Source organism: Dasypus novemcinctus, chromosome 1 (genome assembly GCF_030445035.2).
Source record: "Dasypus novemcinctus isolate mDasNov1 chromosome 1, mDasNov1.1.hap2, whole genome shotgun sequence".
Lineage (NCBI taxonomy): Eukaryota > Metazoa > Chordata > Mammalia > Cingulata > Dasypodidae > Dasypus > Dasypus novemcinctus.
The window spans coordinates 126,516,226-126,536,670 of record NC_080673.1 but is presented as its reverse complement, the minus strand read 5'-3'; the positions used below and the strand labels follow the sequence as shown (position 1 = coordinate 126,536,670).

At 38.2% G+C, this 20,445-nt stretch overlaps 1 protein-coding gene across 1 annotated transcript in view; it reads left to right on the top strand.

The window, feature by feature from the left end:
• Positions 1 to 20,445, top strand: part of FRAS1 (Fraser extracellular matrix complex subunit 1) — a 537,120-nt gene that overhangs the window by 405,783 nt on the left and 110,892 nt on the right. The window contains exons 38-45 of the mRNA XM_058296546.1: positions 1,376 to 1,623; positions 7,765 to 7,913; positions 8,089 to 8,251; positions 9,728 to 9,863; positions 13,297 to 13,487; positions 14,528 to 14,681; positions 15,819 to 16,082; positions 18,542 to 18,730. Coding sequence (XP_058152529.1) covers positions 1,376 to 1,623; positions 7,765 to 7,913; positions 8,089 to 8,251; positions 9,728 to 9,863; positions 13,297 to 13,487; positions 14,528 to 14,681; positions 15,819 to 16,082; positions 18,542 to 18,730 — 1,494 coding nt within the window. The remainder of the gene's footprint in view (positions 1 to 1,375; positions 1,624 to 7,764; positions 7,914 to 8,088; positions 8,252 to 9,727; positions 9,864 to 13,296; positions 13,488 to 14,527; positions 14,682 to 15,818; positions 16,083 to 18,541; positions 18,731 to 20,445) is intronic.

Here is a 20,445-nt window from a genome sequence, read left to right as displayed (position 1 = left end):
TTCTAGGCACAATACAAGTAGGGCCAGTAAAACAAAATAATGTAAGATAAAGCTTAGATGATGAGTACAGACAATGAGTAAATTATTTAATAGCATTACATAATACCAATTATGAAACTCAATAATCTATCAGAAAATAGAGTTGCTCTAACACCCAAGAAGAATAATTCCTAAACTGTGCTCTGTAGAATCATTGGAGCCCTTAGAGCTAAGAGATATTTCTAATAAAAAGAATTCTATGACCAAAAAAGTTTAAGAAGCTTTAATATTTCCACATTATAGATTTTAAAATTCTAATTAATCCTGCAATTTTAAAAAAATTAATTTTAATTTTGTTTAATCCAATTTTTCCCAAATTTATCTGACATTAAAATATTTTTCACACAACAAAAGAGTATAATTGGTACTCTAGACTACATAGTTGGGGTTTCTAAAGTCAAGTATATTTTTCAATTATTAGATTTGTTTTGATTAAAAAACACCTTATACCCTCTCACACACTTAAAGACTTTTTTTTAGGATTTATTTTATTCCTCTCCCCTCAACCTCCCCCCTCCCTCCATTGTCTGCTGTGTCCATTTGCTGTGTGTTCTTCCACATCTGCTTGCATTATCCTGTGGCACTGGGAAACTGCGTGTCTTTTTTGTTGCATCATCTTGCTGAGTCAGCTCTCCATGTATGTGGTGCCACTCCTGGGCGGGCTGCACTTTTTTTCACGCAGGGCAGCTCTCCTTGCAGGGCACACTCCTTGCATGTGGGGGACCCCTATGGGGGGACACTCCTGCATGTGGCAGCAGCACTGCTCGTGGGCCAGCTTCCCACACGGGCCAGGAGGCTCTGGGGATCGAACCCTGGACCCTCCATATGGTAGACAAACATACTATCAGTTGAGCCATGTCCGCTTCCCTAAAACAAAGACTTATTACAAGTTTACTCAGCATAATTTATTTTCTTAACGTTTTCAAAAAGTCTTCAGTATCAAGATTAGGTTGCAGATAAGCTGTCATTTAAAAAAGAGGCTTGTCCTTTATTTTTCTAAACTCAGAATGATGAATGGCTTTTATAGGAGGCAGATTTTGGCTCAATATGATTAAGAACTGAAAAAAAAAATTAGAGCTGTCTGCCAATGGAATTAGCTGCCTTATAAAACAGCCGCCCACCTTGAGAAGTGTTGGAGGGCATGCTAAATAACCCTTTTTCAAGAATGGTGTAAAGAGAATCCTATGGTGGGTAGGTACTTGGACTAATTAACTTACAACTCTCAGAGTTTGTGATCCTATATGTACTTTGAAATTCTGAGAACAAAGGTACTGCATAAATGAAAAGTGTTATTCTCAGAGGTAATCAGTATTGCAATTTGTTTTATTCTTGAAAGGCGATGCTTTCACATATGAGGATCTTGAAAGAAACGCTTTGCTGTATAAGCATGACGGTTCTTCTGCCTTGGAAGACAGCATGGAGATCTCAGTCTCAAATGGCATTACAATGAAGACGATGGAAGTGAGAGTGGAGGTGTCACTGACAGAGGACCAAGTGCCTCGGCTGGCTGATGTTTCCACTCTGAGCCTCACAGTTGCTAGTAAAAGCACAGCCGTAATCACTAGGTCACATCTTGCATATGTTGTAAGTTCTTGTTCTCCACTGTACCTTCAGACTGGGTTGATTAGAAAGCAATGCCATGGCTGAATATTTGGGGTAGCAGGTATATGACTGTATAAATAACCTTTTTCTCAACTTACCTGAAGTTCTCCTCTTAGGTGTAGTTACACTGTTTTTATTGGATTCTCCCAGTTTCTCATGGGTAGACAAGTGAATGAGCAATATTTAGATGAAAACGCAATGAGCATGTGTAGGGATGGGTGGCAGTCTTCAGGAAACAGGGCCAATGTCAGAAAAGTCCCAAGTCCCTGTATTTGAAGCCCCATCCATAAATTATTTCTCATGGGATTTTAGGAAAAGAACATTTTAAAAGAAATTCCCTTGTCAATGATTAGTAGGTAATGGTGTTCCATGGCCCACTGAGGGAGAGTCCACTTTTTATCAGCTTTTGTCTTATGTCCAGCACTAAACAGAGTACTGGAACACCCCTTTGACAGTGTCTCTACAAGATTTTCTAGGAAGGTTACTGATGTGCTGACCATCCCATGACCCAAGAGAAGCAGTATGGGTAGGGGACACAAGGTAGGATCAGGGATTCTGTTTTGTTTTTCCCCCTCTCTGGCCTGAGCTCATTAAGTGATCCTGGGTAATTAAACTCATTTCTTCCTTTCTTTGATTCTAAGGATAATTAAGATAATTAATTTTATTTTGCAGTTATGTTTGTTGTAAACAGGTATGTACCCTCTATATAAACATAAGGATGAGTATTTTGACAGTGCCTTGATATGACGATTATCTGAATGCTAAATCATTCTTGGTATTGAATTTTTCCTTTACTAATCTTAAAATTCCAACCAATGATCTAGCCTTTAAAAAAGAATAAACAAACACTGTATAGTTTTAAGTAATCCTTTTCAAGGCAGAAGAGTATGGCTATAAAATCTGTTCCTAAATAGCAGCATAAACTATTGGCATGGGAGCAATAGCTTTTGCAGAGATTTTCCCCTCAAATTGCCTTTTCTTAAATTATGGGAAACTGCCTTCCACCCTGATTTATCTCCTATGTCTAGTATAGCTCCAGAAAAACTTTGATTTTGTTTTTTTTTTAATTGGCATGGTGATTTTTACCTTTTGAATCTTATAAAACTCGTGAATTCATAAAAATGTATGAATACAGATTTAATCAATAGATCACCAAGGCTTGAAAAATGTTTGACAAACTGAAATAGCACTCCAAGAGCAGTTCCTGTCCATTAGCTGCATATTATAAGCTGCATATCAAAATGCAAGCCCATTGGCAACTGAACATATATTTTAAGAAATTGATTGAATGTGAATTTGCCCACCAGAGCAGAAAGACTCCAAAAGAACCATCTAGTCTGCTGAAAGCATAGCATATGTTTTAAAGACTTAGCTAAGTTATGGACTAACTTTCTCTGAGGGCTATAGAAGAGTTTTGTACTTAGTTACATGGGAAAGTTTTTCCGGATATGCATAATCAGTGAGTTTGAAATGAACACCCAAGAAGGTTGGAAAGCCATCTGAAATCCTTGCATGGTTGATGGTGAATAAAAAGAGTTAAGAGCATGTGAACCTGTTTTTAAATTGAGCATCATTAACTGGATAAGAGTGACAAAAGGCAAAGAAAACGGAAATCTATGGGATTTGCTTCTTCATGGTAGTTTCACATATACACAATAAAGAAGCAGGGAGAGATTGTGTGGGCTCTGGAGTTGCAGTGGATAGGTTTTAATCCTAGCCCTCTACTCACTAGTGCAACCACCCTTAGCAAGTTACTTGAACTCACTAAGCCTCAGTTTTCTCATCTGAAATATGGGGAGGATGCGATAAGATTAATTTTTAAAAGATAACATTTCTGTGTACCAGCAAAAAGTAAAATAAAAAGTTTTTATCATTTAAAATATATTACATAGGACGTACTGAGCAATAAATTTTAAAATGACTTATAATTCTAGGGAAATTTTATATGATATGATTATCTATATAGAAAACCCCAAAGAGTCTATTGACTAAGTATTAGAAATAAAAGAAGAATTAGCAACGGGCCAAACATAAAATCAATAAATAGCAATACCATCATCATACATCAAAAGGGGAAAAAAAAGGTAAATATAATGAAAAGGTTAATGCAATTTATAACAGTATTTTTAAAAATCACATACCTTAGACTAAATCTAACAAAATCAGGCAGTATTTCTGCACAGAAAATTATAACATTTAGTTGACAGACAAAAAAAAAACTGCTAAATAAATGAAAAGATACACCATGTTTATGAAGAAGATTTATTATCAAAATGATATCAGTTCTCCCCAAAGTGAACTTTCAGTTCAATTCAGTTCCAATCAGAAGCCCAGTGGGCTTTTTATAGAACTTGATAAACTGATTCTAAATGTATAGGGAAGGAACAAGAGCCAAAGTTCTGAAGAATGATAGGTGGACAGGGAGATGTGTCCTACAAGAAATCAAGTTTTATTATATACTTACACTAATTAAGTTGGTATAGCACAGGGATATATATAATAGAGTATTTCTACACTGTTGAAACAGACCCACACATGGAAATCTGATATGACAGAGGTAAGAGAGTCAGATTAGTAGAAAGATCTATTAGTCAGCCAAGGGGTACTGATGCAAAATACCAGAAATTGGTTGGTTTACAAGGGGTGTTTATTTGGGGTAGGAGTTTACAGATACCAGGCCATAAAGCATAAGTTACTTCCCTCTCCAAAGTCTATTTTTATGTGTTGGAGCAAGATGACTGCCCACATCTGTGAGGGTTCAGGCTTCCTGGGTTCCTCTGGGCTCAGCCCCTGTCTTCTCTCTACAAGGTCAGTTGTAGACTATCAGGTGAACAGCTCTGTCTCTTTTCCCAGGGCTCCAGATTAAGACTTCAGTATTTTTAAACTCCAACATCAAAACTCCAACCTTAAGAACCCTCAACTCTGTTCTTTGCCATGACTTTTATCTGTGAGTCCCCACCCACCAAGGGATGGAGACTCAACGCCCTAATCATAACTCAATCATGACCAGGTTAAAGATCAGATTAAAAACATAAAAGTATCTATTTTTGGAATTCATAACCATATCAAACTCCTACAAAAGAGAAGAAACTGTTTTTCAGAAAATGGATCTGGACAAAATTATTATTCATTGTGAAGATAAGAACTTGTACCCCTACTTCACACACTACATAGAAATTAACCCTGGACAGATAGAGCACTTAAGTGTCACAAGTAAAATTTTACAATTCTTTGTAAAAGAGAGGTGAATATTTTTATGTCATTAGGAAAAGGAAGAATTTCTTTAACTAGAAACCAAAAAAAAGTGCTATGTGTAAAAGAAAAAATTGATAAATTTGACTGTATTAAAATTAAGAACTTTTGTTCATAAAAACACTGAGAATGAAAACCAGTTGCAAATTGGATAAAAATATCTGAAACACATATAACCAGAAACAACAAAGAAGATATTAAAAATTCCTGCAGATTAAGAAGAAAAAGATAATCCAATAGAGAAACAATCAAGAGACATGAACAAAAATTTCACAGATGAGAAATCCATATAGACAATAAACATATGAAGAAATATTCACCTTTATGAGTGCTCATGGAAAGAAAAATAAGTACCATTTTATGCCCATTCAATTGACAAAGGTTAAAATATCTGAAACCACCAAATGTTGGAGAGGAGATGGATTTGTGGGAGATTCTTTACATTGTTAGTGAGAATTTAAATGGAACAATCGCTTTGGGAAATCATTTGGCATTATGTTATGTATTCACTTTGGCATTATCGTAAGTATTCACATACCCTATGACCTAACTATTGCACTTCTATAGTCATACCCAAGAGAAACAAGCCAAAAGACATGTACAAGAATGTTCTGAGCACTACTTTTTGTAATAGGAGAAATATTGGAGCAACCCACAGAACAGCTGTGCTAATTTGTGGTATATTCAAAAGCTGTCAAAACACATGAAATAAAGTACATGCAATAGTATAGATGGATCTTAGCATTCTATTGAGTAAAAAATAAAGTCCCACAAGAATCACATTTTTACAAGTTAAATAATGTACTTTTTAGTAATATATCAAGCTCTATTAGAAATTAAAGGAAATGAGAAGAAACAAGATTTGGGGTAAATGGAGGCCCAGGAACAGGATGAAGAAGGAGTATGTAGGTAAATGTTAATTGTTATCAAAGTCCTAGTTCTTGTGTTGAATGGTGGGTCCATGGATTTATAAATAATAAATAAAAGTGACTTTTATGGTTTACCTAAAGCGAGAAGCAGGGCCAAAGACTCAGCATTGCCATGAGCCACAGAGGAAGCAGGACATGAGTTCCTCATCTTCTACATCATTTTTGCAGTTTTATCAAGAAGCTTATCTTAAGGCCAACCTGGCAGCACGTCCTCAGCAAAGTCACCAGAAACCTGACCCCATGAGGAAAAGGCCACCCAGGGACTCTAAATGGTGGCCAGGGTGGAAGCTCCACAAGGGCAGGGCTTTCTATTTGCTTTACTGTTCAGAATCCCCAGAACATCCGTTACCTGTTACTGTTTGCTGAATAAATGAACATATGCATGAAAAAGAAAAAAGAAAAAGAAAGACTGAATCAACACAAAAAAGGGATAAGAAGGTCTTTGAACAGGAAATGAAATTAAGGTCTCTATTCTTAAATATTTTTATACACCCACAATCCTATTGGATATCTCAAATAGTAATTTTCTTTAAAATTATGACACACTATTTTCAGGGGGAAAAAAAACAAAAACTAGCTGATTGCCCACTTTTTTAAGCCTAGCAGTCCTTTGAGATTTGCAAATAATAAGATACGCATGGCATGAAACAAGAATTTATTTGCCAAATTTGCGAACCTAGGGATTAGAAGCTATTCATTCTCAAGAGCCACAAGCTCTGTCCTTGCAGTTTATCCTACTAGCTGAGAAGACAACACCTTAAAACTGTTAGCTGTCTTTTAAAAGTTCTCTCTCAGAGGATACGCTCAGTAACAGTAGGAAGTGATCTTTTGAAGCTTTCCTATTATATTGATAGTCCACATGGAGAAATAGAGAAACCTTTTGTAAAAATAAAAATTCAGAGGAAATGTTTTGAAGTTTCTAAGCTTCAATGAATTTGAGTTCCTTTCTTTGCTAGTGCCAAATGATATGAGAAAATACTAACTCAAAAGCTTCTGGGAATAAAAAACTGAAACTGGCTGTCCTGTCCCAGACCATCAAGTACCTTATGTTTACATTTCTGATCCCATACCTCAAGCAACTGAAGAATGTCATAATTTTTTTCATTTCAAAGTACAATTGGCTGTGCAACATTTATTTTCATTGTTGTTATGGTAAAGAGTAAACTGTCCCCATTTTCACCAACTGCTCTACAAGATGAATGGCTCAGGGAAACTTTCCAAGAAAATGTTACCCACTTCCTAGATATAGCTATTTCCAAAAATATCCTTGAAGAAGGAGGAGATTGTTCACTAAGACATTAATTATTGTCCATGTGGAAATATAGAAAGCCAATTTTATTTCTCAGTAAACAATACATAAGGAAAAGGAAATGGTCTTTGTTAAGATTGGGCAGCTTGGAGATTGAGCATCCATAGGTTCAGATAGAGTGAAGTCCATAACATTTCCTAAAGTTTATTGTTAAACTAAACTTTTAACATGTTGGTTATTACTTAAAGTGGGCCATTAGGTAAGCAAAATATCTTTGTTCTTTCTGTTTTCACATAGATTTCAAACTTATATTTTATAATAAGATTTTACCTGTATCCAAAAAGCAAACTATCTTTAGACTAGAAGCAGCCTACTTCATCATTTTTAGATAGATGGTTTATAGTTCTGACTGTGTTTTATTCTTCACTAGATGCCTGTAATTAAAACAAAAATCTGTGGGCCTCTTGTAGTAATGGTAGGGTATCTTTTTGTTATATGGCTTCCTTCCTTAAATGCATTTTAAGAGGAACTAAATACCAGGCTTTTCGTACAGTTTTAAATGGTGTTGCTTTCTTACAAAGGGAATTTAACTCTTCCAGTTAGCAGAGAAGGAACATATATGATCTTTAACTGTTGGCAATATCTATTCCTGCAAATGTGCATTCATGGCCTGCCTCATATTTGCCTGATTAGGATGATTCTTCCCCTGACTCAGAGATCTGGATTCAGTTAACTTCTCTGCCCATGTATGGTGTTCTCTTAAGAACTTCAGGATCTGAGGTAGAAGAATTCTCAGAGATATCTAACTTCACAATGGAGGACATCAACAACAAGAAAATTAGGTACATAACCCCTTTGCATTATTTGGCAAGATTTCTGAAAAATCATAGTAAAACATTTAAGCAAATGATTGCAGCTTCCTTGAAAGAATATATTGGTTTTTAAACAAAGATGCAGTTCACTTACCTGGCTTGTCAGTGTGGCCCACTAATTTGACTGTTCTTTTGGCCATTATAGCTACTCTGCTCTGTTTGAGACAGATGGTCATCTGGCTACTGATAGCTTCCGTTTCTCTGTCTCTGATATGGACCACAACCATCTGAACGATCAGATATTTACCATCATCATCACTCCTGTTGAGAATCCACCTCTAATCATTGCTTTTGCTGACCTTATCACGGTAAACAATTCTCAGATCAATAAATAGTGAATATTATTCATAACTAGAATCTTTGGCAATGTAGAAAAAGGATTTTCTGACTAAACTGACCATTTTCTTTCCCAAATTACAAACAATGGTATCAAGGTCTGCATGGTTTTCAACCAGTTTTTTTAAAAGTATGAAAATAATTATAGGTAAAAGATCAAGTTATTGTATCTACATTATTTAGTTAGTCAACACATATTTATGTGCTAGACACAATGCTAGATGTGGCTAGTATAGGGAGTAAAATTAGAAATGGAATTTATCTTTGACAAACATACAATCTCATGTCAGCAGCCACTAAACCATGGGAATAAGGGAATAAGTCAGTATTTATCATTATAATGATATAAATATTAATATATCTTGATCATTGATGTTATCCAGCCCTGAGTTCAAGTTCTGGTTCTGTTACTAACTGAGTTTCTTGGACCAATTCATCTTTCTTAGCCTCAATTTCCTCATCTTTGAAATATTACTATTCCTACTACATAGAGGTTGCTATGATGATTAAATAAAATAGCCTGGTAAACCCTTAGCACAGTAACCACCTCATGGTAGATGTTCAACCAAAGTTCATTCTTTTCCTCTTTAAAGTTTAAGTATCACAATTCCAAAAGCTCAACAATTTTGCTGGTTTTGTCCACCGATTGAAAATTCACTACACTTTGAGTTGTTTCTAAATCGTTTTGATATTCCTCCCATTTTTCCATTCCCACACCTTGGGGAAGTCCCTTGGACCATCTCTATTCTTGGACTCAGAGTCTGCCACTTAGTACTGTTAGCCTTCCTATTGTCCAGACTAAAATGGCTTGACCATTTCTAGCAAGCTAGCAAAAAACACTAGGCTCAGATTGCAGAATTAGTGTACAAACCAGGGCCCTGAAAGAAAGAATTCGCTTGAGCAGCTGCTTTTATTTTACTGCTATATTTTCCTCCTTGGCATAAAGATAAGCACTGGTGAACCATTTCATCCTGCCACACCCATGAATAAATACTATAAGGGAACAAATGGGACTTTTATTCTGGATGGAAATGCCTAGAGAACAGAGTTCTCATAGTATCTGAGGGAGGTCTGATGGATCATTCTCTAGCTGTGGACTTTGAGTGTTGTTACAGAAGGGAGGCAGCCATCTTGTCATGCCGCCGTGCAGTGGCGGGTGATTAGAATGGCCCAGAGCTGCTTTATAACCATATCCATCATTTGATGAAGCACAACTTTGAAGGGAGACACGGAAGTCATCGTGTCTAAGTGTAGCTTTGAGAGGCGCTGAAAGATCGCCTGGCTTCAGCAGTGCACACATTCCTCATCTGTCTGTAGAGGCTCTGCCGCCTCAAAGAAGTGGAATTGGTGCTGGAAGGTCACCCCAGGCAGCACTTTTCAATTCAGTTCTTTTTTACCGCAGTTATGTGCAACTGCCCAAGGACTCGCTCCATTCTTTTCTTTCCTAGGTTGATGAGGGAGGGAGAGCCCCACTCTCATTTCACCATTTCTTCGCTGCTGATGAACATGACAATCTCCAGGGAGATGCCATCATTAAACTAAGCGCTCTGCCCAAATACGGCTGCATTGAGAATGCAGGAACAGGTACCAGTCGGAGCTTTGCTGAGGAATTGTTTCGGGTCTGGGAACAAGGGAGGGTGGAGGCAGAACACTGTGTCCAAGTAAGCTGAAAATGGAGAACTAGAGAAGAATTGAACCATTTCCACCACTAGCAGAAAGGACAGTTTCATTCATTCATTCACTCACTCATGCAACAGAACTTTATTGAGCGTTTTCTACATGCTAGGTACTTTAAAAAACACAAAACAGACAAAAATCTCACTCTAATGGTGTCTTAGATTTGGTGGGGGCGAGACAGATAAGAAACCTAATAAATGAGAAAATATGTAAGATGTTAGAAGGTGAATAAGTGCTAAGGAAAAAAAAAAATAGAGCCAGGGTCAAAGGATTTGGCATGCCAACAATGGGGGTAGAAGGGCTTGTGGATGGCACATAGATTTGGGTGTCAAGGAAATAAAAATTCCTATCTCTTTATTGTGAGATCTCTGCTGCTTAGCTGAACCATAGCTTATGTTCTGGCTCCTTCTAGGAATATGGCATGAATTGAAATGCATGCTTGTCTATTTGTGGCACCCTCCTCACCGTCCCTGCCCTCCACCATCTGTCCTGGACCACTGCCCTTGGCGGCTTTCACAGAAGGAAAGGCAAGAAGGTGTATATTGTCCACAGGCCCCTGAGACCTGTTGTGACTGGCAGTTGAGACAGCTCATGGCAGGTTGCTGAGCTGCTGCCTCTGCAATGAGACTCTGGAGTACAGCCTGAGGCTCTAATTGGTGTGCCCCTAGCAGCAACCACAGAGAGGCCGTTGACTGAAGGTGTCCTGGGCCAACGCGGTGCTGGGATTTGAGCCCAGTTACTGGAAACTCATTTAGCAGTAATCATATTTACCTAAAAAAAGTCTTGGGTCTTGCCTTTCAATGTATGTACTCATATATTTTTTTTAATTGTTAAATTAAGTTTACTTTAACAAATGTTTGTGATCTAAAGATGAATAAAATACTGATCCTGCCTCAAGAGGGAGACAGATATGAAGATTGATAAATTACAATAAATAATAAATGTCAGAACAGGGAAAGGAAAATTGCACTGAGAGATTGCATAAGACAAAACAATTACTTTTGTCAGGGGAGGCAGAAAATCTGAGAAAATGACATTGGAACTGGAAATCAAAGGGTTAGTAGGACTCGCCATGTGCAGAGGGAAGATGGAGTTTCTCGTGGAGTTAAGAGTATGGGCAGAATAAATAAAATAAAATAAAATTAAATTTTAAAAAAGGGCAAAGGTCGGAATTAGCCTGCAGTCCATGTAGAGGAGAGTCTCACTGGCCCAGAAGTCAAATTTCTCACAAGGGTCAGCCTCTCTAAAAGTGATTCTCAAACTTTTACCATGCATACAAATTGCCTGGGAGGGCTTGTTAAAACACAATTTCCTGGGCACCATTCCCAGAGTTCCAGTTTCCTGGGGTTGGGGTTAGAATCTGCATTTCCAACTAGCTCACAGGTGAAGCTGTTGCAGCTGTGCAGAGGACCAAGCTTAGAGAACCACTGTTGGTGTAAACCTAAAGTCAACAAAAGTCTTGGGGCAGGAGATACAAAATAATTGTCTCAAGGTACATCAGCTGCGGACTCCACCCGTTTATCCCAGGGAGAGATTCTTCTGAATGTGTTATGTGTTTGTGTATGTGTATGAAAACACTACCTAAATTCAGAACCCAGGTGATCAGAAGAACATATTTTTAAAAACTATTAGAAGCTGTGGCTTTTAGTTCTTTCTGACTAACAAGAAGGGACAAAATAGTAAGTTTTGTGTAAGGTCTGAAATCTAAGAGCAGGGCATCTGCGCTCATTTAGGACTGGCACAAAGAGGACAGGCCCCGCCTCCGTGACCTCTGAGAGCCACACTGTACCCCAGGGCAATGCAATAGTGGACACCCTGTAATGACATCCCGCATGCATCAAGAACTATTTAATTTGCAGGAAAATACATTAATAAGAACAACTTGGATCAAAAAGTAGAAGATGCAATTTTGAAACTGGAAAGAATCAGTGCTCAGGGCTTCAGTGACAGATTTACTTGATGAATAGCTTGTTCGCCAATGATATAAAATAAGGCATTATTATATTTATGTATTTTTAAGGCATAATTTATTTTGCTGAGGATATTTTTGGCCCAAATTAAGAATCCACGTTTCCCATATTTATAGTGATTGATGAAAGAGAAAATAAGAATTTGAAGAAATTCTAGCAGTTTCTTCTGCAAACCCTGCACTGGATGTCCAGGGATCTTCAGAATCACTATTGCTAAGATTGCTCTATACTTTTGGTGTCAAGAGGAATGAATTCTAGAAAATCTGAGGGGTGAAATTTAAGAAAATTCATGTCATTGAAGAAAAAATATTTATTTTGCATCTTTATTTCAAATATAAATGAAATTTTAAAGAAAGCTTTTCATTTCTTATCTCTCCATTGGGTTGTTGACAAAAAAAAATGACACTGTACAATGCAGGAAGTTAATGGCCTTTTAATTTATGATCCGATCTTTGCAAAGGTCCAAGGAAGAGAGAAAGGGGAAGTCTTGTTGCTTTCAGATCTGCTATCTACACGTTTTCCTTATGATATATATATATATATATATACACACACACACACACAGTGAATGTTTGAAGACACAGGGGTTTCTTTTTCTTCTAAAAGAAAATTGTGGTAACAATTGAAAATCCATCAATTAGAGAGACACAGATTAAAATGAAGTAAGAGACAAGTCATCCATCATTTAGACGTTGCTTACTCTTGCCCTGGGTCTTTTACTCGTTCGATGTTGGAATGAGAAGAATAAGCCAGAGGCAGCACTTTCTGTGGAGCTCTGAGTGGTACCCAAGCATCTCACACATAGCCCTAATGTACTCTCTCAGGCTAAGCTCTCACCCATGCCAAAGTTTCTTTAAGGAACTGTGAGGTACATTTGAAATGTTTCTTAGGTAAACATGATAAACAGTTCATTATTTTGGGAATAGAGAAAGGATTCCTCTTAAATGATCTGCCAGGTAGAATGCTTTTGAAACTGGCTAGAGCTTAAGGTAGAACCTCTGCTCTTTTGTCATTGTTCACTCCAAGACTTATATCATCAGAGATTCCTAACAAAGCAACCACTAATTCTATGCTGCATAAAATAATAGCATCCTGAGTGCTTTCGTTGTATTTTATCTTCATGTGATAACCCAAGAAGGCAGCAGGACATATATATTTCTCATCTATATAAGTATACATTTAAAATGGAGAAACTTGGGTACTGCCCCAGGTCTTCCAACTCCCAGTCTAGTGTTCTCTTTCCATTCTCCCATCTTTTTTCTCAAAACCAGTTTCATCTTTTGCTAATAAAAGTGTTTTGTTTTCTAGTTCAGCCTCGTAAGCAGGAATTGATGGGCAAAGGTAAAAGTTCTTTCCTGATGCTGATACAGGTGATCGCTTTGGTCCTGGGGCAACCAATGACCTAGAGGCATCATTCCCGATTCAAGATGTTCTGGAAAACTACATTTACTACTTTCAGAGTGTTCACGAAAGTATTGAGCCAACCCATGATATTTTTAGTTTTTACGTGAGTGACGGAACCCGTCGTTCAGAAACTCACAGCATCAATATCTCCATCAAGGTAAAGATTTTGGAAGTTGGAAAAGTTGGGTGTTTGGCCACAATATCCCAACATTAGATACTTTTATAGGGACTTAAAAGTGAAGACAATTGAATTTGACCAAAGGGTCAATTTTAAGTTATAACCCTGACCTTCTGGAAACTTGAATTTAGACTGGCATTTAGAGAAGGTCTAATCTGAAAATCTGAATTTCCATTTCAGAGTAAAATATATTTGTTCTGTATGAAAACAGTTTGTGAGGGTCAGAGAACCTTATCAGTGTCATATTTAAATTAAAACTAATAAATACCTATATTTCCCTGAAATTAGTGTGTGTGGTTTTACATGCATAGTTTCCTTTTACTATATTTAGTACATTTATTCATTAAATTATAACATCAAAGAAATGTGTTCCTTGATGCTGTATTTATTCTCATCTGAGGAACTACATAGGCTTGCTATGCTACCCCGGAGAGAGAGACATAAAAGATCAAACTCAGAAGGAAATAGCCTCTCCTTGGAAAAATAAAACATATGATACCCTCAGCCCTCTTAAGGGACAGTGATGGAGGGAGGTGGCATGGGGACAGGAAGACGACTTTAGAAAACCACACTTTCAAATACGGTTTCCTCCTACAGGTACTGTGATATGCTTAGGATTTTCTAAAACAGTTCTGATTTCTAATAATGTGCTCTTTGACTCCCAAAGTTTACTTGTGTTTGTCAAACCATGTGCCAATATTTTTGGTTTGGAAAATACAGTCTTTATATTTATGGAAAATACCTGAAAACATTTTTGTAGAATGTCTATCAGCTTCTTTTCAAGGGAACATTTTATATGTATTACTTGTTCTCTTTTCAGACTAATCGTTTTGGTTGGGAAGTAGTGATGCATTAAATGCTATTTCGATGGCAAAATGTCTGCAACAATACTCTTTCTGAATAATGTGCATTTTCTTTATTCTTTAACCAATATCTGTGTGACTTAATATTTTATGCTTTTTAAAATGTTATTTATTGAAGTTTATCATTCATACATGATTATTTTATGCTTTAATCAGAAGAAGAATGATGAACCTCCCAGGATGACCTTGCGGCCCCTCAGAGTGCAGCTAAGCTCAGGCGTGGAGATAAGCAATTCTTCTTTGAGTCTGCAAGATCTGGACACTCCAAATAATGAGCTGGTTTTTGTATTGACAAAAAAGCCTGGCCATGGTAGGACACAACCTGCTATGGAAATCATCTTAATTACAGGGCCTGATAGGTCCTCAGAATAAACACAGAAGAATTCCGTTGGCTCTTCCTTTGCCTTGCCTGTGTATAAGTCATTCCTTGCATCAAAGTATAATCAAATTCCATGGGTAGCTAATATTCTTTGGGGCCACAGTAGATGCAGTTTGTTTTAAAAGCCTGAATCCCAGGTAATTGCGGTCTCTGAAATTTAATTTCAGCTATTTTCTAGCTTTCCTGTATAACCTCAGGCAAAACAGTTTTCAGAGCACGCATACCCTCCTCTTAGAGTAGACATCGAATAGCATGGCAAACTTGTTATTAACTACAAAAGGTGTTTACCTCAGTTAGAGGTGTGCTAGATGTTTTTATGAACTTGCTCCTTTTGCAAAGAAAGCACTTTTCATTATTTAAACCAGAGGTAAAATTCCCTGAGGGAGTGGATTTTCTGTCTTGTTTTTTTCTCAGTGCCACCCCTCTGGTATTATCTTACAGTGTGTCTCAGTCAGCCATAATGCTTGTTGGTCTTTTGAAAGTGATATTATTTCTTTTGACAGAGGGTTAATAGAAGAGGCTGTTGGTCGTGGTATCTTAGATTGCCCTTGGTCCATTTTCACTTTCTTTACTGAAGGACTTTAACTGCCACATTGCAGTACAAATGACCCTTAAAAACAGAAAAATATACCTCAATCTACAAAAGCACCGTATCTTTCTGAATTTAAAATACATTCTGACCCCCTACCCCAGATGCCCTTGGAGGAAGGACGAGAGTGAAGACTGCTATTTTCATTTTATGGTAGGGAAAAATTAGGTTTAGATAATGAAGTGATTGAGTTCATGGAGAGAGATTTGATTCCCATGCCGCTATATTGCCTTGGCCATCCTTATCGTCTTAAGAGGTTTTTAAGGAAAGTGGGACTGTGTCTTCTTTTTTTATAGATGAAGCCACAGGGACAGCATCCTGTGCTTCTGTAATGCTAAGTCATTCATCATTTATGTGTGTATTACCAAGAATCTTTAGACATTCTACCCAGGCTCATACTAGTTGGAAAAATCAGACAATAGTTTGGTGCTCTATGCAGTCTACTATTCTCTCATGATTTTCTTTCCTTCCTTCCTCAGGACATCTACTCTGGAGGCAAACATCCTCTGAACCTCTGAAAAATGGGAATGTTTTAGCCCAGGGCTCCTCCTTCACCTACCAGGACATCCTGGACGAGCTGATTGGGTATATGCCTGGAGGCCCTGGCATGGCAGTGGATGAGTTCTGGTTCTCTCTCACTGATGGTCTCCACACAAACACAGGAAGGATGGAGATCTACATAGAACTGCCTACAAGAGATGCCCCCCAGTTGGCTGTAAACCGAGGTCTACAGCTCTCAGCAGGTATCAGAAAAATGGAGGAGGGTGGCCCTTATTTCCTCTTTGTCTAAATATGCAGTACTTCCTTCCCTGTTCACAACAGGGATGGATCTTAAACTAACTGTTCAGACCTTGTAGACTGGAGTTTGACAGAGTGGTTGCTTTGGGGAGACTAAATGCTGTGAGTGACCAGTGTGAACCTCTGAAAGTCTGTGGACCATGTGCCTCCCATCTATGAATTTGAGAAAAGATTGAGAAGATTTTATAATAGTTCCAGGCTTCTCAAAAGTCTTTATTTATCCAACTAACAGCTAGGCTGAGGTTTCCTGAAGCATTGCTGCTGCTCAGTGAACTGCAGAGAAACAATCAAAAGAAATCTAGCAGCATTTTCAAGATGCTTGTTTTTTAAAAAGCCATGGATGGGGGGCAGTGGGGAAGTCTTCATTCACTAAAAGATTATGCAAATAATTGAGAGTTCTTAGATATGGTGTTCTAGGATCTAAAATAATTTTGCCTATGTATAAGCCACACTGAGGGGTGTATGAATCTTTTATTTGTCAGCCAAAGGGGTGCTGATGTGATGTACCAGAAATCTATTGGCTTTTATAAAGGATGTTTATTTGCAGTAAAAATTTACAGTTATAATGCCCTAAAGAGCCAACTCAAGATTATTTCTCTCACCCAAAGTCAGTTGCCATGTGTTGAAGCAAGATGACGGGTGATGTCTGTGAGGGTTTAGCTTCCTCTCTTAAGACTCCGTGGGCCCAGCTTCTTCCAATCTTAGCTGGAGGGCTCGTTGCATTCCCAGCCTTCTTAGCTGCTCTGGTTTCTGGTGTTCTCAGCTGCAAACTATCAGATGAATGGCTCAGCTCTCTCCAGGGTCCTAGGATCAAGTTCTCTCCTCTGCCATGTCTATGGAGCTCTCTCTAGTCCTGTATATCTTCTTTTGTGTTCTACTTGAGTGTCCATTTATATACCCCACCATGGGGGCAGGGACTCAACCCTGTATGCCCTAATCTTAACATAATCAAGTAAAATGTAAAACCTTTGAATTTAATACAATCAAAGGGTATCAATCCCAGGGGAACAGATCAGTTTACAAACATAAACAATATCTCTCTTTGGAATTCACAAATAATAATCAAACTGCCCCAGTCTTGAATTCAGTTTGCAGGGAAAAGTTACTAAATTAGGGAGTGGCCCTCTCTCCCACAGAGCATTTACATCTCCCTGGGGTTCTGTTGTTTGTCAATTCTTAGTGACAATGTATTTTGCAGTGAAAAATGTATGGCAAAATGGTATTTGAATATTGGGATTTCTGAACTTCCCAGGTATCAAGTCTGAGATTTAATTTTTCCCTATTGAGAAGCTAATGAGATAGCCTGTTGCATTGCATGGATGCTGGTAGAAGACACAGATTTCACAGTCAGAGGCAAAGCATTTTGTTACAGCACAACAGGCACCGTGGACATTAACACGTTTGCACAGCTTCCCTCTGCCCTCCACATCCCATGGAGGTGACACAGAGGGTCCAGGTGGATGCTGCCTTCACATGCAGTGGGGTATGTTACAGAGAAGGAATATACTGAGCTTGGGGGATTCACCATATTAGAGGAAGCAGTGAGGAAACCTGGTCTTTTTCCCAGAGAAGACTTTACATCAACTTTCTAGGTTACTTGCTGAGCAAGGCCCAGGTTAAGAGTGGTCAGAGACTTGCATTCTTGGCATTAACACCCAAGAATGTGCAGGGACTATCAGGGCCCATGGTGGTTTGCCACTCCAAACATCAGGATGTATCACACGTGAATGCCTAGGATGTACTTTACTGCAATACTACAATTTCCTTTTTTTAATATGAGAAAATGGCTGGACAAGAAACCAAGGGCCAAAGCCATGGGAAGAGTTTATTCCCATTAGTCAGCCCCTTTCCTCTATCCCCAGCATCTGTGCAGTGTTCCAGGGCCCAGCGGCTCAAATCTCCCTCCTTCATCGTGTTCACCATGTCCTCTGTCTTGAGAAACAATGACTTTGACCCTTATAGCTTGAGACGGCAACAAGATACATTTAATGAGTGTGTAAAGCTATTTTCTTGTGATTTGGTGGTCCTTGAGACAGTAAATTAGGTCCAGGAAGTTTTCATCCTAGGCCCAGGAGTTATTCATATCACAGACATAGGAGTGATTACATAGGTCCAGGTACTATCTGAGGTCACTGGAGTATAGGGAGCATGAAGAGTGAAGATGGATCAGAAGAGAAAAGGGGCCCAGATCTAAACTCAAGGGATGATTCACGAATGGGAAAGTTGGGGTTATTTTACTTAGAGAAATTAAAATTCATTCAGTCAGAAACTGAAAAGGGCAACTGCTTTGCTACCTAGACACAGAGAATGCATGATAATTTTTGTCTCTAGTCTCCTAAAATCATTTGACATCCCATTCAAGGAAATGATGGCGAATGACCTGCTCTCTTCCATTCTCACCCAGGGTCTGTAGCACGCATCACAGAACAGCACTTGAAAGTGACAGGTGCTGACTCCAATGACCATCAGGTTATGTACATCATGAAGGAAGATCCTGGTGTGGGGCACCTGCAGATGGTGAAGCATGACAATCGGGAGCAAATCTCTATTAAAGGCCCCATTCGAAGTTTCACCCAGGCTGACATAAGCCAAGGTCAGTGAGTTCTCTTACGTGCCCACCCAGACTTCCACAGACTCCACCCACATTAGTAAAATGGGAATTAAATGCCCGGTAGCCTATGGCAATAAATCGTGCACTCTTTGTTTTGAGTAAGACCTGAGTTATAGCTTCATGTATTCTCTTTCTTGTCTCCTTAGTTTTTTGTTAAAAACAAAAGCTTTTTTTTTGTTTTTAACGCTAAACGTTAAAAACGCTAAAATGCGTTCGTGCTTTGTTTTAGCATTGTTGAAATTTAAGGCTATTATGGGGAGTATCCTTTTGACTCAACTATGATGCTAAAAAATGTGTGTGTGAGAGAAAGAAAGGAAAAAGAAGGGAGTTGGGATGAATTAAGGTGAAAATTATGCCTTCCTTAGGTGAACAATTTATTTCTTCTCAGCTCCCCAAAGAGCTCAAGTTAATGAACTAAGCAAAATGGAAGGGCATAAATCGGAGCTGCCTGAGGGGAATTACATGGCTCATCCCTCCTCTAGGAAATGCTGATGTAATGTAAAGGCATAAATGTTAAATGCTATACATTTAGTAAATGTTAGTTACTGTACAGTGCTTTCAAGGATAAAAAAAATGGGGGGATAATAAGATACAAGATACATATGAGAGGGGAAAAAAGTAATCCAAAGTCATGTGATGATGTGCAATTCCATTTAGAGAGGAAAATATACCCCTGCGAGCAAAACTAGGGACCTTCCGTGCACTAACACCTAAAATCAATAGCAGCTGAATTCTCATGGGACATGCTGTAGTGAAGCAAGTGGGATTGGCAAAGGAATGGTAATCCCTTAATTATTCCTTTCATTTATATATTTTTTTTAAATTTTAGGAAGTATCAGGGTTTGAACCCGGGACCTCATACATACAAAGCAGGTGCTCAACCACTGAGTTACACCTGCTCCACAGTGTCTCCTTTAAAAAAAAAACAAAAAACAGGTCCAGGCACATCTTCCCAGATATTCAGCTATTGGTTGGTACTAATAAAATTATTTAAGAAGCCCAGGCAAAGATTTCTTAGGTTACTTATAGGTACTTCTCAAATTACCTAAGATCCCAGGCAAAGATTTCTTAGGGTTTTAAAAAAAAAAGTTTCATTTAGAGACAGAATTTCTTAGGTTTTACAAAGCAGACAGGTGATGAGGTCAATTAGCAAAAAGGCCATTCTTTGCCAATTGTTTTGCCAGTGCAAGTAAACACAGTATCCTAAATTTTATAGTAGGTTATGAGCATGGAAACAAACTGGCTGAACATGAACCCAGGGTTTGGCAGATATTAGTTAGGAAACAACGCACAAGTGACTTAAACTTTGTGTCTGTTTCCTCATCTATAAAATGGGTTGTTGTGAGAATTGCAGTTGATATGGCAAGCTCAAAAAGCAGTGCCTGTCAGAAAAGTATGAACTTCAGAAGTGTTAGCCATTGTCACGACCCAGTGCTTAGCCAGGGTCTTTTTGCTGCATGACAGAAAGCTGATGGAAATGATGTTTTGGATTAGCAAAATGTAATAACATTCTATATCTCCCTTTGGATCCTTTTTTATAGAGAGTTTATTTACTTGTTTATCTATTTGTTTGTGTGTTTGGTTATATCCCATGTTGTTTGAAAAATGATTGAAGACTGTATTGGGAAATGAGAGTGAAGAATTCTGGGTGAATGTGGGCTGAAGCTTTATTTCCTTTTGCCCTTGGGGTACAAATG